Below are 12,707 nucleotides of genomic sequence, written 5' to 3'. Positions count from 1 at the left end.
CGGCGGGAAATTCCCTGAAAACGGGAGAATTCCCTGCGCCGAACATCACTGTATGAAAGATGGTTCTCTCCCTGTCTTTGGGCTGTCTACATCGCTAAATTCCCCCAGCAGAACATTTTACCACCACCAGGCATACGGGCTTTCCAAACCCAACTCCCATTTAACACGTACATTTATTCTAGGCAGTCGGGCACAAATGCGCGAGAAGGCAATCATCGACCGAAACACGTCAACCGTGTCGTCTGCTACGATGCAAAGTGGAGCCAGCCCCAAAGCTGGGTGACGCCGCCACGCGGCCGTGACTTAGTGTGAGGTGCTTACAGCACAAACATTTATTACGCAAGTCATATAATAAAATTTTTATTTTGAATACACGCGCTATTGAAAACGTTTAAGTTGTATTACAGTTTTTTAAAATTTACTTCTTCAAATTGTTCGGTTCCGGTTTTGTGTTTGTAAACTCTACCCACACGAGTGTTCTCTGTCGCACTCATCGCGAAGATGTAAAGATGGCTGAGGGCACGTAAGTATTCCCGATTAATAAAAAAGCACGCCACGCGTTTCTTATACGGGTTTAGCGCCAATATAACCTTGCTCATTATTCCCCGGCATGTCAGTTCATCCCAAACCGTTGCGTGCTTGGTTGTGCGCCGAGAGCTAACGCACTGTCGGTGGTGATCTTTGGTTGCGTAGGAACCCCGATGAAGGAACGCCGTGGTGGAACACTTGGCTACAAACTGCGAAGGATAAGGTAAGATATCAATAAACACGTCCTGTTATCGCCTTGTCAGGCGCCTGTGAGCGCAGAATCGACGGGTATATAACTTGCCCAGTTGACATGGGTGATTTCTGCCCGGAAATGTATTTCGTCACGACGGGCACGCCGTTCGTTCGTGCAAGGCGTGCCGACCAATCTGCCTTGCAGATTGGATTGGCGTTGACCACTTTGCTTGACTTCTACTTTTAGACGCACTTTTTTTTTCCCCCGCTGTTCGTTTCTTGTGCGTTCATCTTAAGCTGTTTATCGTCGTGACAGTTGGACGAGTCGTAACAAGGCGTGTTCCATTCGGACGTTGCACCCCGGAAGGGAACGCCAATTGTCTCGCGTCGCGATTTTGTTGTTTCGGATACGAGAGATGCCGCTTGTTTTGGTTTGTCGTGTGCAGTCGTAGTCAGCTTCTTTTCTTTCCCTTACACTCTTTTTTTTATTCGCCCTGAAACACTTCACGTTTCTCCTGACCCTGTGTGAAGAAAGCGCATATTTGTTTCGTAATCCTCGCTCGAGTTCTTAAATTTAGCAAACGCGTTTTCGCCATGGCCTCTCTGCCTGAGCGTGAAAGTTTCTCGGTAAAGAAAACGCCGACAAGCGTTGTCTCGTACAACTCCGTTATACTTATCGCTGCACTGTGCAGTGCCTGTTAGCGAGTTTAGACCGAGCTTCCCCAGCGAGTTAGTCGTTTCAGTTTTTTGGTAAGGAGTTCCTTTGCCTCTCCAAAACGCTCTTAGAGCGGTCATCGCTGTTGCGGGCTTTTGTTCAGCGCGACTTCGCATTGTCAAGAGCAGGGCACGATTACTCATCCGTTGTAACTTGTCTGGCGCGCCAGATATGTTCCACTGTGCGAGCGTTCCTGGCTCTCGCACGTGCGAGAACAGCTGCTCTGGCCGCGGCTTGAGCCAACTGTCTCCTGCGCTCTCGCTACCGTGACTGCGGCAGTCCGGTTCATTGGCGACTCTTTCGAGGGCTTGCTTATTGAGTATATCGGAGATACGCGTCGCCTGCGTGCAATCTTGCAGTTTTTTTTTTCCTTTCTTTTTAGAACTGATAAAGCCTAGTGCCAGGAGGCATTTGCGCTTTCAAGGTTTCCGAAACTCTGTTTGTTGTCTGTTTCAACAACATTCTACCAGAGCTACGACATGTATAAGATCACAGATTGTAGCTCTAAGCTGGAGGAACGGGGTTACACGTTTAGTTGTGCAGGTTTTTCAAAGCACCTCCGAAGTTTTTATTTCCCGAATGTGTTATTTTAAAGATACGATCGCTTCAGCTGTGTTATGGTAATGCACTCGGCTAGTCGCGTAGAGATAAGGGATGGCGGAACATTTTTTTTGTTTGTTTTATTGGAGTGTCGTTCTAGCTTTCATTTTTTCCGTGTTCTGTTAAACGCGTGTGCTGCGACATCAGGCACTAATCATTGGGGTGGCCTGTGTTCTATAACGTGAAAAATACAAGACGGTGGTGCGCGGAGAATATGAACTACTTTTTGTGAGCATTACAACAGTTTTTGATGTCTTGCTGTGGCACCTCCTCAAAACCAGGATTGTCAGCCAAACACTCGCGCTGTACTAATACCAGTTGCTAAACTTCGTGGATGGGGTTACAAAACTGTCAAAGTTAAAATTTGTAGCACCGCATAAGCTATATTGAGTTTGCAAACTATATTGAGTTTGCAAACATTTGAGTTGCAAACTGTTGCTGATGAATCTAGTTCAATGGATATTGAACTATTATTTAAGTAACATTGACATGATTTATTGTATGGGATGCCCGCATGGATGTAAAAATGACGGGCAGGAGCTGTGTCTTTTTAAAGGCGTGACGACTAAGGGAATTTGAAGTCCACACTGTATATTTGTGCACACGTGTAATCACATGCACGCGCACAATATCCAACATTGCACGTCTCTGTAGCAGTGGCTGTCATTTTGCTGTAGTGATGATGGTCGTTGTGATTGCAGCTACCTCGAGATTGCCAAAGATGCAACTTTTTTAGAGAGGAAAGCCGTTCTTGGCCTGTTTAAATCTGAAAATTTTATTCTGTCTGTCTGTCAATTCCTTGACTCAGCGACCAAATCAAGTTCTTTAACGAGGAGTTTATATAGGCAAAACTTTCCCAAACCACTAAATTTCTAGATAGTTGTCTACATTGGGGAGCAAAAAAGAAAAATATTAGGTATAGTATTTGAAACAAGACTTCAGTACGTACCTGGTACTAGGCAGTGTTCTTTTGATTTAAAATAGATTTGTGCTTGATATTTGTGATAGGGAATAAAAAAAAATGCGCTCAAAACAGTATTTTGACCCAAAAATACAAAAACAGCTCGTGCTGAAGCCTAGACCTCGTGGCGGCATTCCGAGAAGTCCAAAGGTAACAAGAGGTTTCAGTAGATGGCGTGCGAGCGGTGGAGTGAGGGAAAATTGAATTTGCTTGAGCTAACCTGTACTGTGTTCATCAGGGGAAGATTGAGGCCAGAGGGGGGCATAGAGGCAGTTTTTTTTTTGCCTGAACTCGGCAGATATGCAGCCAATTTTTTTACCCCAGAGAGTGGGTTCGTAAGAGGGTCAAAATGCTTGTCCATCATTATGGCAGATTTTGAGGTTCTTTGGAGTGCGGGCGGAATTGGGGAGCTTCTTAAGACACCTGCTACTGCCGCCGTGCAGTGCACCCAAAACTAGCGGGCCAGTAAATGATGGGTGTTTCTCAGCCAGACAACATTGTAAGCTCACTCTACTTTCTTTCCAGCCCAGAAGTTATCTTTTCAAGTATTCATTTTTCATCGGCAGAGAATGGAATGAACTTGTCAGTGAAATAATTTAAACGACAGATTTTGAAAAAAATTCATCGCATAGGTGTAAAACTAGCTGACACTGTTTCCCTTTGTTTGTACTATAAAATGCTTTCCCGGTGTCATTCGTTTTGGCGTGGTACTTTTGCTTTTATTCTCATGTACCCATGCAACTCTGGTGCGGCCTGGTCCGTGGCTAGCAGTATTGGTAGATGAATGACTAAACAAACGAACGCCTGCGCAGTCCACAAACGCGTACGAGTTCTTCAAGAGGGACCTGACCGAGTTCTCGAGCACGGTCCAGCAAGACACGGCGCAGGCGGTGTCGTCAACGGCTGCCTTCGTGCGCGACAAACTCAAGGTGAGAGAAGGAGAAGGAACGCGGCCCTTTTTTCCACTTTAAGGGGGACACCGCTCTTAAAGCAGCTTCCTTTAACTGTTGAGTAAACTCTGTGAAACTTGTCAGTCTTGCTGCTTTTCGCCCCCTTATTTCAAATATGCCATTATTTTTAGAGCAGGTCAATTAGTTGCCAAAATAATTAGAAATGGTTAGTCATTTTTGGAGGAACAATAGACGAAACAGTGGTGGTCATAAAACTGTAATCTTTGTATTTTCCAATTCTATGAACCCTGGTGAGTGCAGTAAGAGAATCGGTTTTTTTATGCGCCTCTTGGAACAAATTTTACGGCTGATTAAACCTTGGTGGCACCACTGGCAAGGAACCATTTTGAATGCCCATTTCAAACACCCAAGTTTAATGAGCTGTAAAATTTGTTCCAAGCGGTGCATCAAAAAACTGATTTTTTTATTGCACTGACTGGGGTTCATGGTATAGGAAAATATAATGGTTACAGTTTTATGATTAACACTGTTTGGTCTATTGTTCCTCCAAATATGGCTAATTATCTTGGGAACTGATTGACTTACTCAAAAAATAGTGGCATATTCGAAGTCAGTGGGAAAAAAGCAGCAAGACTGGCAAGTCCACACAGTTTACTTAGAAGTTGAAAGAAATTGTTTTAAGAGCTATGTCCCCCTTTAAGTGCTGTGATGGTGAGTGCAGAATATTGGAACTGGGATGTGTTTTAATGTTAAAATTATTACTAGAGTACTCGTTAAATTTCAGCTGCTTTGTGCCCGTGTGCAATGATGCCACTACTCACCCTCCCCCTTAGGTTTGTGAGATGTGGGGGGGATTATTTGATGTTCACTGTTGTGACGACCGAGATAGTAGTTCACTACTCACGTGACTTGCGGGTCGGCCTTGTCACGTGACGTGCCAAGCGCAACAGTGTGATGAGTGAGTGATTGTAGGGTTTAACGCGCCGACGCAACGCAGGCGATGAGGCGCGCCGTAGTGGAGGGCTCCGGATTAATTTTGACCACCTGGAGATCCTTAACGTGCGCAGAGAGAGAGAGAGAGAGAGAATAAACTTTATTTCGAGGACTATCAGTGATTATGCATCATGAAAACGATTCTGGTGGTTAGATTGCGTTGATGGCTGTCAGCGTGAACTGATCAGCGATCTCGGCAGCCCTGACGACCAAGCGGGCCTGTAGGTCCGGGTTCGAGCTGCACAGCGCGGCCTCCCACCGTTCCTCGGAGGGTATTTCTGGAAAGGGGTTTTTCGGGCAAGCCCAGATGATGTGGGATAGTGTGGCATGACCGCCACATAAGCAGCAGGCCGAAGTGGGGTACAGAGCTGGGTGGATGTGCGTCAGGACGGCGGGATTAGGAAAGATGCCTGTCTGAAGAAGTCGCCACGTGTGAGCCTTACAATTGTCTAAAGTTTTGTCCGCCGGAGGATAGGTCAAGCGGGAGAGGCGGTAGTGCATAGTGATGTCGTGAAAAGAGACCAGGCGATCCCGTGCAGATCGCGCCCCGTGGTAGGGATAGAGGCTGGGCCCAGCCCGGATCGTGAGTCCTCGGACGTGTTCGTGGGCCGCTTCGTTCCCTTCGAGGCCCGAATGCGCGGGCGTCCAGGTCAGAAGAAGTGGTTGTTTTAGGGGTCGGGCAGAGTTTCCTGTCAAAATTTTGAGTGCCGGCTTTGAGATGCGACCGGTGGAAAAATTTTGAATTGCAGTTTTAGAATCGGAAATGATCGTGCTGGGAGTGGGGTCGAGTGTTAGGGCTAGGGCTATGGCCGCCTCTTCCGCTGTCTCCGGGCGGGGGGACCGAACGGTGGCCGAATTGAGAAGTTCCTTGGCATTGTTCATGGCTACAATCGTGTATGCGTCGTGGAATCGGTATTCTGCTGCGTCAACATATACAACTCGGGGATTGTTGCCGTACATCTTGTGGAGTGCTTCAGCTCGCTTTAGTCTCCTAGCGACGTGGTGCTGAGGGTGCATATTGCGGGGCAACGGTTTGATTATTAGTTGGGAGTGTATTGAAGTGGGGATGGGATGTAGTTGTGCGAAGTTTGTATGATTACCGATACCCAGTTCTTGAAGGATGTGCCTCCCCGTGCTGGTTCGGGCCAGTCGCTCATACTGACTCGTTAAGTGGGCTTCTATCAGCTCCTGAGCTGTATTGTGGAGACCCATTCCATCCAATCGGGCAGTGGAAGTGCCGGGAATGAGTCGAAGCGCCAATTTATAGGTTCGCCTAATTAGCACGTCGATTTTATCTAGGTCGGCCTTAGTTAGGAGGAGATAAGGGAGGGAGTAAACTAGCCGGCTTATGACAAAGGCTTGGAGAATGCGAACTTTTTCGCTTTCGGTAAGACCCTTATGGCGGTTGGTGATCCTGCGGACAAGTCGGGCCGTCTGGTCCGCGGCTCGGTTCATTAGGCTTATGAAGCTGTCACTTCTGCGGTTGCTTTGTATTCTTAGTCCTAAGATTCGGATTATTGGGACCTCTGGGATCGGTTTGCCGTTTATGCGAAGCTCGATGTTCGGTTTCTGAGGTGGTCTTTGAGCCGGCGACGGAAGTAAAAGCAGCTCGGATTTAGATGGGGAGCAAGAGAGTCCCGCTCTGCCAGCTTCCTCTATGACGATGTCGATGCCCATCTGCATGATTTCCTCAATTTGGGCATCGCTACCTCTGTTGGCCCACAGAGTGATGTCATCCGCGTACAGGTTATGATGGAGACCCGGAATTTTTTCTAGTCTCTTCGGGATTTCTAGGATGGCCAGATTAAACAAGAGTGGGGAAAGAACGGCTCCTTGAGGAGTACCCTTTCCTCCAACCGAAAAAATGGGGGTTGCGAGGTCACCCACGTGCATGACAGCCGTCCTGTCTGAGAGAAAGTCTTTGATGTAATTATAGGTGCGTACTCCAGGATTGATCGATTGCAGGCCTTTGAGAATGGCCTCGTGGCCAACGTTGTCGAAGGCCTTGGTCAGATCTTGTGCTAGCACTGCCGATGAATCTAACCTGTCAGGCGAACGTCGTATGACGTGATGATGGAGTCTGAGCATCACATCTTGTGTAGATAAACCAGCTCGGAAACCTACCATCGTATGGGGGAAATCTCGTACACACGGGCGTTTTTGCTTTTCGCCTCCATCAGACAAGCGGCTGCGCGGCCGGGAATTGAACCCGCGTCCTCGTGTTTAGCAGCGCAACGCCTTAGCCACTGAGCCACCGCGGCGGGTTAGCACGACAACGTGCTGTGGTGTATATATGTAACATTTTTGCTTGCAGCCAACCATACATCACACTCTGTGGGCACAAAGATGAAAGGGCCGCTAGTCTTTGCAACTCTGTAATGGTTGATGCGAAGCGTTCAGTGCCAGCCAGGATAACTTATGTAAAACAATAATCGGATAATGGAAACTCTATTCCTTATTTGCATTTCGCAGTTCTTTCTTATTTGGGGGGTGGGTCTTAACTCATATGGCTCACTCTTCAGAGTAAGCCATACGTGGGTTGAACTAGTGTTCAACAGTCTTCAACCAGGGTGTTGAACTGAAAAAATAGTGGTTGCAGTGGGCCCATTTTGTTCAGCTTCAGTTCTGGCTCAACCAAATCACTTGTTGAGCTTGCTTGTGAACCGATTTGGAAGTTTTGAACCGGTCTGGTAGTTCTAACTCAATAACTAAGTCAAAGAACAAATAAAAAATGTGACTTTAACGTCCCAAGCAGAGCGTGTAAGGACGTGCTCACAGGAATGGCATTGATTATGGACTTTGGGGCTTTCGGCGTAGAGGCGCTTCTCACTCCCATTACCACCGTCGTAACGCTTACCGCTATCACCCTCTAACATCCATCTAACACTAACAATTAACATCATGGCTTCCTCGTGAAACAGGTTTCGTTATAACTTTTATAGAGGCGAAAGCCGTACAAGTCTCATCGTTCAATCTTTAAATGTCCTTGAGCGAAAACCGCTCACCATTGTATAAAAAAAATTCTCTCTTTTGAAAACATCACCGTCGTATAAGAAGGATTCTCCCCGGGAAGCAAGCTTAAACTCGGCAATAGCGAAATGCGGCTGTCGACACCAGCACTCCGCGGATGAAGGGAGTGGAGGAATGCAGTTGAATGAAAGCTAATTAACCTGACTAATCAAGTGCGAAAATGTGGATGACAAAGCAAATTTGCGTTGATGTCAATGCTGGTTAAATAGTCGCAGTGGAAAAAGAACAAAGTTGTGTTGGCGGTGGACTTGAATGTTTAAAAAAAGAATTAAACAAAGGAAATAATTTGTGTTATTTTATTGCCTCACCACTCGGTCTTTCGCCTTCATACCACTTTAGGGATAGCATAGGAACCCCTGCGAACTTGTTAATTTGTTGTAACAAGGATTTACTGTATGTCGGAGCTTGTAAAACCGGCAAGCCAGTGACGTCTTGTACGTACCCAATGCTTTTTCCATGTCCACTTGAAGGGCACGACAGGCTATGTTTCCCTACGTCCGCTCACAATTAGAGGCAGCGGTGGACAAGCAGGCGAGAGCCAAATGACAAGAAAGGCCACAATATTTCCCCACATTAATAGCATTCACCCAATGGAGTGGCGAGTGTGATTGTAATGCTCCTCTTTGTCAGGAGGAGGAGTACGTATTGCACAAATGAATACAACCTTCAGCAGTCGTCATATTCCACACCTGCACTATTTTGTCTGAAAGCCATCCTATCCTAAACCTCAACTTTTTCCAAAGTGGTGATGCTTTGGTGAGGAGTCCTGTTCTTGATTTCTCTGTCATTTGAAAAAGAGAAGAGTGAAAGAATTGCATGTTTAGCATTGGCACCTTAGCCCTTTCAGTCACCGTGTCTCCATATGAAACGCGACTTTCTTCGTCGTTTTCCCTCGTGAAAATGAAAGAGTTCATGCTGCAGAGCGGTGCGGCTGATGTTCGAAACCTACGGAAGCGAAAGGTAGCACCATGTGACGTGGAATGGCGGAACCGCACTCATAAACATTGTTTCAAAAGGGACGCCACCAAGTTTTGTGGGAGCTCCGGTGTGTTGCCGTCCTAAGTTCTCTTTTGCTGTGGCGTAAATCAATGAAGGCTAAAAACACCTCTTTCGTGTGCAGAAATTATTATTTCACCTTTTTGTTTGTACTCTGCCTCAGGGTATTTATTATTTTTATAGGGAAAAGCAGGATTGAGTAACGGTGTCTCCGTATGAGGACACGACGCCATTTGCGTACTAATAAGTATTCTAGAGAGACTGAACTTTTTTTTCTTACCTCTAGAGACTTGACACTGCTAAACCTCCAAGTATGGAATTTTTCTGCAGTGAATATAATAATTCGTGACTGAAAGGGTTAATGTTGCAGTAGGGGACATCAAATCACTGACGGATCGACCTGCACCTGTCGAGAGCGGCTCCCCTTTTGCAACGACTTCTGAAACTAGGGGTGTATGGGTTGACGGGTGTTGGTGCAACGCTGCAGCTGGATGGTGAGAACTCGGTGACCTCCAAGGCCAAGGAGGGCCTGAGCAGCCTGATTGGGAGCATCAGCGAGGCCCTCTCCCCGACCTGGGACCCGGCAGATGACGAGCTGTCCGTTATCCGCGACAATGAGGTCCACCCCGTCGACCGCTGGCAGGTAAGTAAGGATGCCACCATACTCCCTGATATGCAAGGGGAACTGAGAAAGCTGGCTCACACTTGTCTCTGAGAGTCAAGTGTCAGCTTTATGCTAAGGGGGGCACACTGGTCTTAGAAACTTTTTTTGTTTTGCTTTCCAACAAATTTCTATGAAACTTCATGGCCTTGTTCAGTTTTTCTTAGCTGATTTCAAATATCCAATTAGTTTTGATGTGAGGTAACTAGCTTCTGAGTTGAATATTTTCCTTGATTGTTCTTGAGAACAATAGGAAAAAAACTATTCAATAAAAAATTACCAGCAAGGTATGAATAGATGCCAGAAGTTGTGGAGAATGAAATGTCGGAAGCGATTTTTTTGTTTTGCAATCACATGCAGGTTTACATCAATTCTACTTCCTAGGTTTGAAGTACTCCTGCTAACCAATTAAAATTAACGTTAGTTAATTAAACAACTAATGAAACACAAAATGCAAAATCTGCTTCCCTTATTAGATGGTTTAAACATTTAGCTTCACAGTGCAAAAAAAAAAAATCTTCCTAGCTGCGCTACATGCTTGGATGTACCTCGAGAATTTCCTATCACTGCGGTACCACTCGTGGCAAAGAAGTGAGTAATTATAGAAAATTTCTAATTTTTTGTTTTTGAAATTGGGCCTCTATGGCTTTTATAAATACCTCGTACTGTTCCAAGTATGGAATTTTATTAGGAAAAACTGTGCAAATCAAGAGTAAATGGATACCTAAAAAAATACTTTTTTGGGCAATTTTTCGGCCCCAGAGACTCGTGTGCCCCCTTAAGTGTCAATTCGTTAACTGTTGATCTCAATTCGTTAAAGTCAACACTTTGTGCCCTTTCTTGTCCTTTGCTTGACTGTTGCCTTGTTTGTAGCGTGTATTGTGTTGATTCGGCCACATTTTTGGTCCTGGGAAGTGCCCTTCTGGAACATTAGGAACATTAACCAATATGAACATTGTCTGCCATCCTTTTATCTGATGGGGGAAGCTTTCCTTGCCAGTCAAAGGAAATGAAGAAGTAAGAATTTGAATTCAAACTTTGGGTTTGGCATTTGAACTTTTAACACTTCCAACGTGCACTATCACTGAGCTGTCAAGGCAAGCACTATTGTGGAGGTCAGGGAAATACTTTAGTCCGCTTGTGAGCCTTCGTTTACGAAGCATGCACTGAGCGGTACTTCACTTCGTCGGAGATACAGCCACCACAAACTGGAAGTTGAAACTACAGCATCGTGCGGCAAAAAACGATGGATATGGTGTTCGTGTGTGTTAACTGGTGGTTGCTGATTGGAGAACTAGTTCCAGCAGGAGAAGTTCTAGCTCGTGTTGAAGAAACAAGTAGAGTGGGGTGTTACCTGCTATCGAAGAGGCTGTGGGAGCAACGAGGTGGTGGGAAACACAGAATGCAGCAGAGAACGGGGTAGAAGAGCAAGATGAGAACTCCAAAGGGCTGAGAAGTGGCATCATGTGGTATGTGTTGTGGAGTCAACGTGAAGTCGTACAGTAGAAGTGACAATGAGCATCCTTTTTCTGCTTCTTCCTTTTGCGCGCGGCGTCAGAGTTAGCGGAACTGTTGTAAAATGGTTGTTGCATTCAGGATGCCTTTCCTTATCCTCATCCTCATTCATTCTCCCCCTCTCCCCCAGGCGTGCCTGCACTCTATCCTGGTGGACCGTAACACCTACTGCCACGAGCCCGACGCGCCGCCAGAGGTCTACGAGAGCTGGCTCGAGACCTTTAACATGAGCGACCACAAGGTGGGCCCTTTCGCCTCCGCTGCTAGTCTATAGAGAGCACGCTGCACTTCCCCGCTCATTCAAGTTTTGCAGCGCCAGTTGGAAAGTCTGAGATCGCTGCATCTGTGATGTATGGTGTTATACATGGAGTTGAGGGGGTTGCCTCAGTGCTGTTACAGAGATACATGAAGTAGCACATTCCCATAAAGGGGGATTGGCCGAGGAATGAAGTGGTTAACTCTTTCACGACGGCGCCATAGGCAATCGGAAGCCGGCGTCCGATGATTTTAAATCTCCCGCAAAATCTGAAACCCGCGCTCCACAGACAACTATTGCCATCTGGTGTGTTCATTGGCAACTTCTTTCAATTTCGGTTTCGTTTGTTTATGTGTCTCGTGTGGTGGCGGCGTAGCAAGAGAAATTTGAACCGAAGGGGAGGGGAGCAGGAGGAAAAATGGCGTCGGGTTCGCGCCGCGCTACGCACATTCGGACTGCTGTACCAAGCACTTCGGCAGCTCCTGCTGTCGATTTTTCTGATTCCAGCAGCAGTGAGGGGTCAAGCAATGATGTGGGATCTTCAGATTTTAGTTAGGACGACGAAGCTCCGATTCAGGTGCCTCGCACTTCAACAAGCGCTGGCTGGTAATTTCGTTGTAACTCCGCGCTGTATTTATAAACAAAACGTGCTTGTTATCTGACGACTGCGGTTTTGATTTGGTGTTTAGGGTCTCGACAACGTACGGCCAGGATATTTTGCCAAATGCACCGCGCCATATCGCGCTATTACCTTCAAGATAACCTGGCGCTTGTGTCAGATTAGCGCTGCAGCGTTCAGGTGCGACGCTTGTCGAGAGCGCTCGATTTTTTTTCTTGTTTTTTACCACCGAACTGATAAGGATTTTGTGCGAGAACACAAAAGAGTATGCAGTAATTACCCGATTCTAACCTGATTCTAACGCGCACCCGATTTTCCTGACAAAAAACCGAAAAAACTTGCACCTCCGATTGTAACGTGCACGGAACTGTATGAGCAAGAAAAACGAATGCGAGATAAACGGGTGATTTATTTCCCGAAGTAATCTCACTGATCTCTCTCCTCGTCGCTCTGCGCTGACCACATCTCGTCCTCGGTGCCGTCAAGCACGTTCGCGATGCCACACTTCATAACGAACGTTCAACCATGGTCGATGGGATCGTGGCCCACGCCTCACACGCCCATCCCGCGAGCTTCTCCAGAGGCGCACGCTTCAGCCGACCGCTCGTTTTGAACGCGTGAGAGCCGCTGCTGCCATTGCTGTTATCAAGCGCGCCAGTGGAACGATTTGACGATTTGTGTGAACACCGATAGAAAAGCCTAGGCGCCTATGCTTCCTGCGTCCGAAAAA

At 46.6% G+C, this 12,707-nt stretch overlaps 1 protein-coding gene across 2 annotated transcripts in view; it reads left to right on the top strand.

Moving 5' to 3' along the window:
- The first annotated feature begins 433 nt into the window (after window positions 1-433).
- Window positions 434-12,707, top strand: part of LOC144158757 (BSD domain-containing protein 1-like) — a 30,815-nt gene continuing 18,541 nt past the window's right edge. For both annotated transcript variants that reach the window (XM_077689851.1, XM_077689850.1), the window contains exons 1-5: window positions 434-523; window positions 694-751; window positions 3,809-3,925; window positions 9,414-9,569; window positions 11,233-11,343. In XM_077689851.1, coding sequence (XP_077545977.1) covers window positions 510-523; window positions 694-751; window positions 3,809-3,925; window positions 9,414-9,569; window positions 11,233-11,343 — 456 coding nt within the window. In that variant the 5' untranslated portion in view covers window positions 434-509. The remainder of the gene's footprint in view (window positions 524-693; window positions 752-3,808; window positions 3,926-9,413; window positions 9,570-11,232; window positions 11,344-12,707) is intronic.

The sequence above is a fragment of the Haemaphysalis longicornis genome, unplaced genomic scaffold, assembly GCF_048455015.1.
Source record: "Haemaphysalis longicornis isolate Haplotype H1 unplaced genomic scaffold, Haemaphysalis longicornis Haplotype H1 scaffold_10, whole genome shotgun sequence".
In the NCBI taxonomy this organism is placed as follows: Eukaryota; Metazoa; Arthropoda; class Arachnida; order Ixodida; family Ixodidae; genus Haemaphysalis; species Haemaphysalis longicornis.
This window is presented reverse-complemented; position numbering and strand designations above follow the sequence as displayed.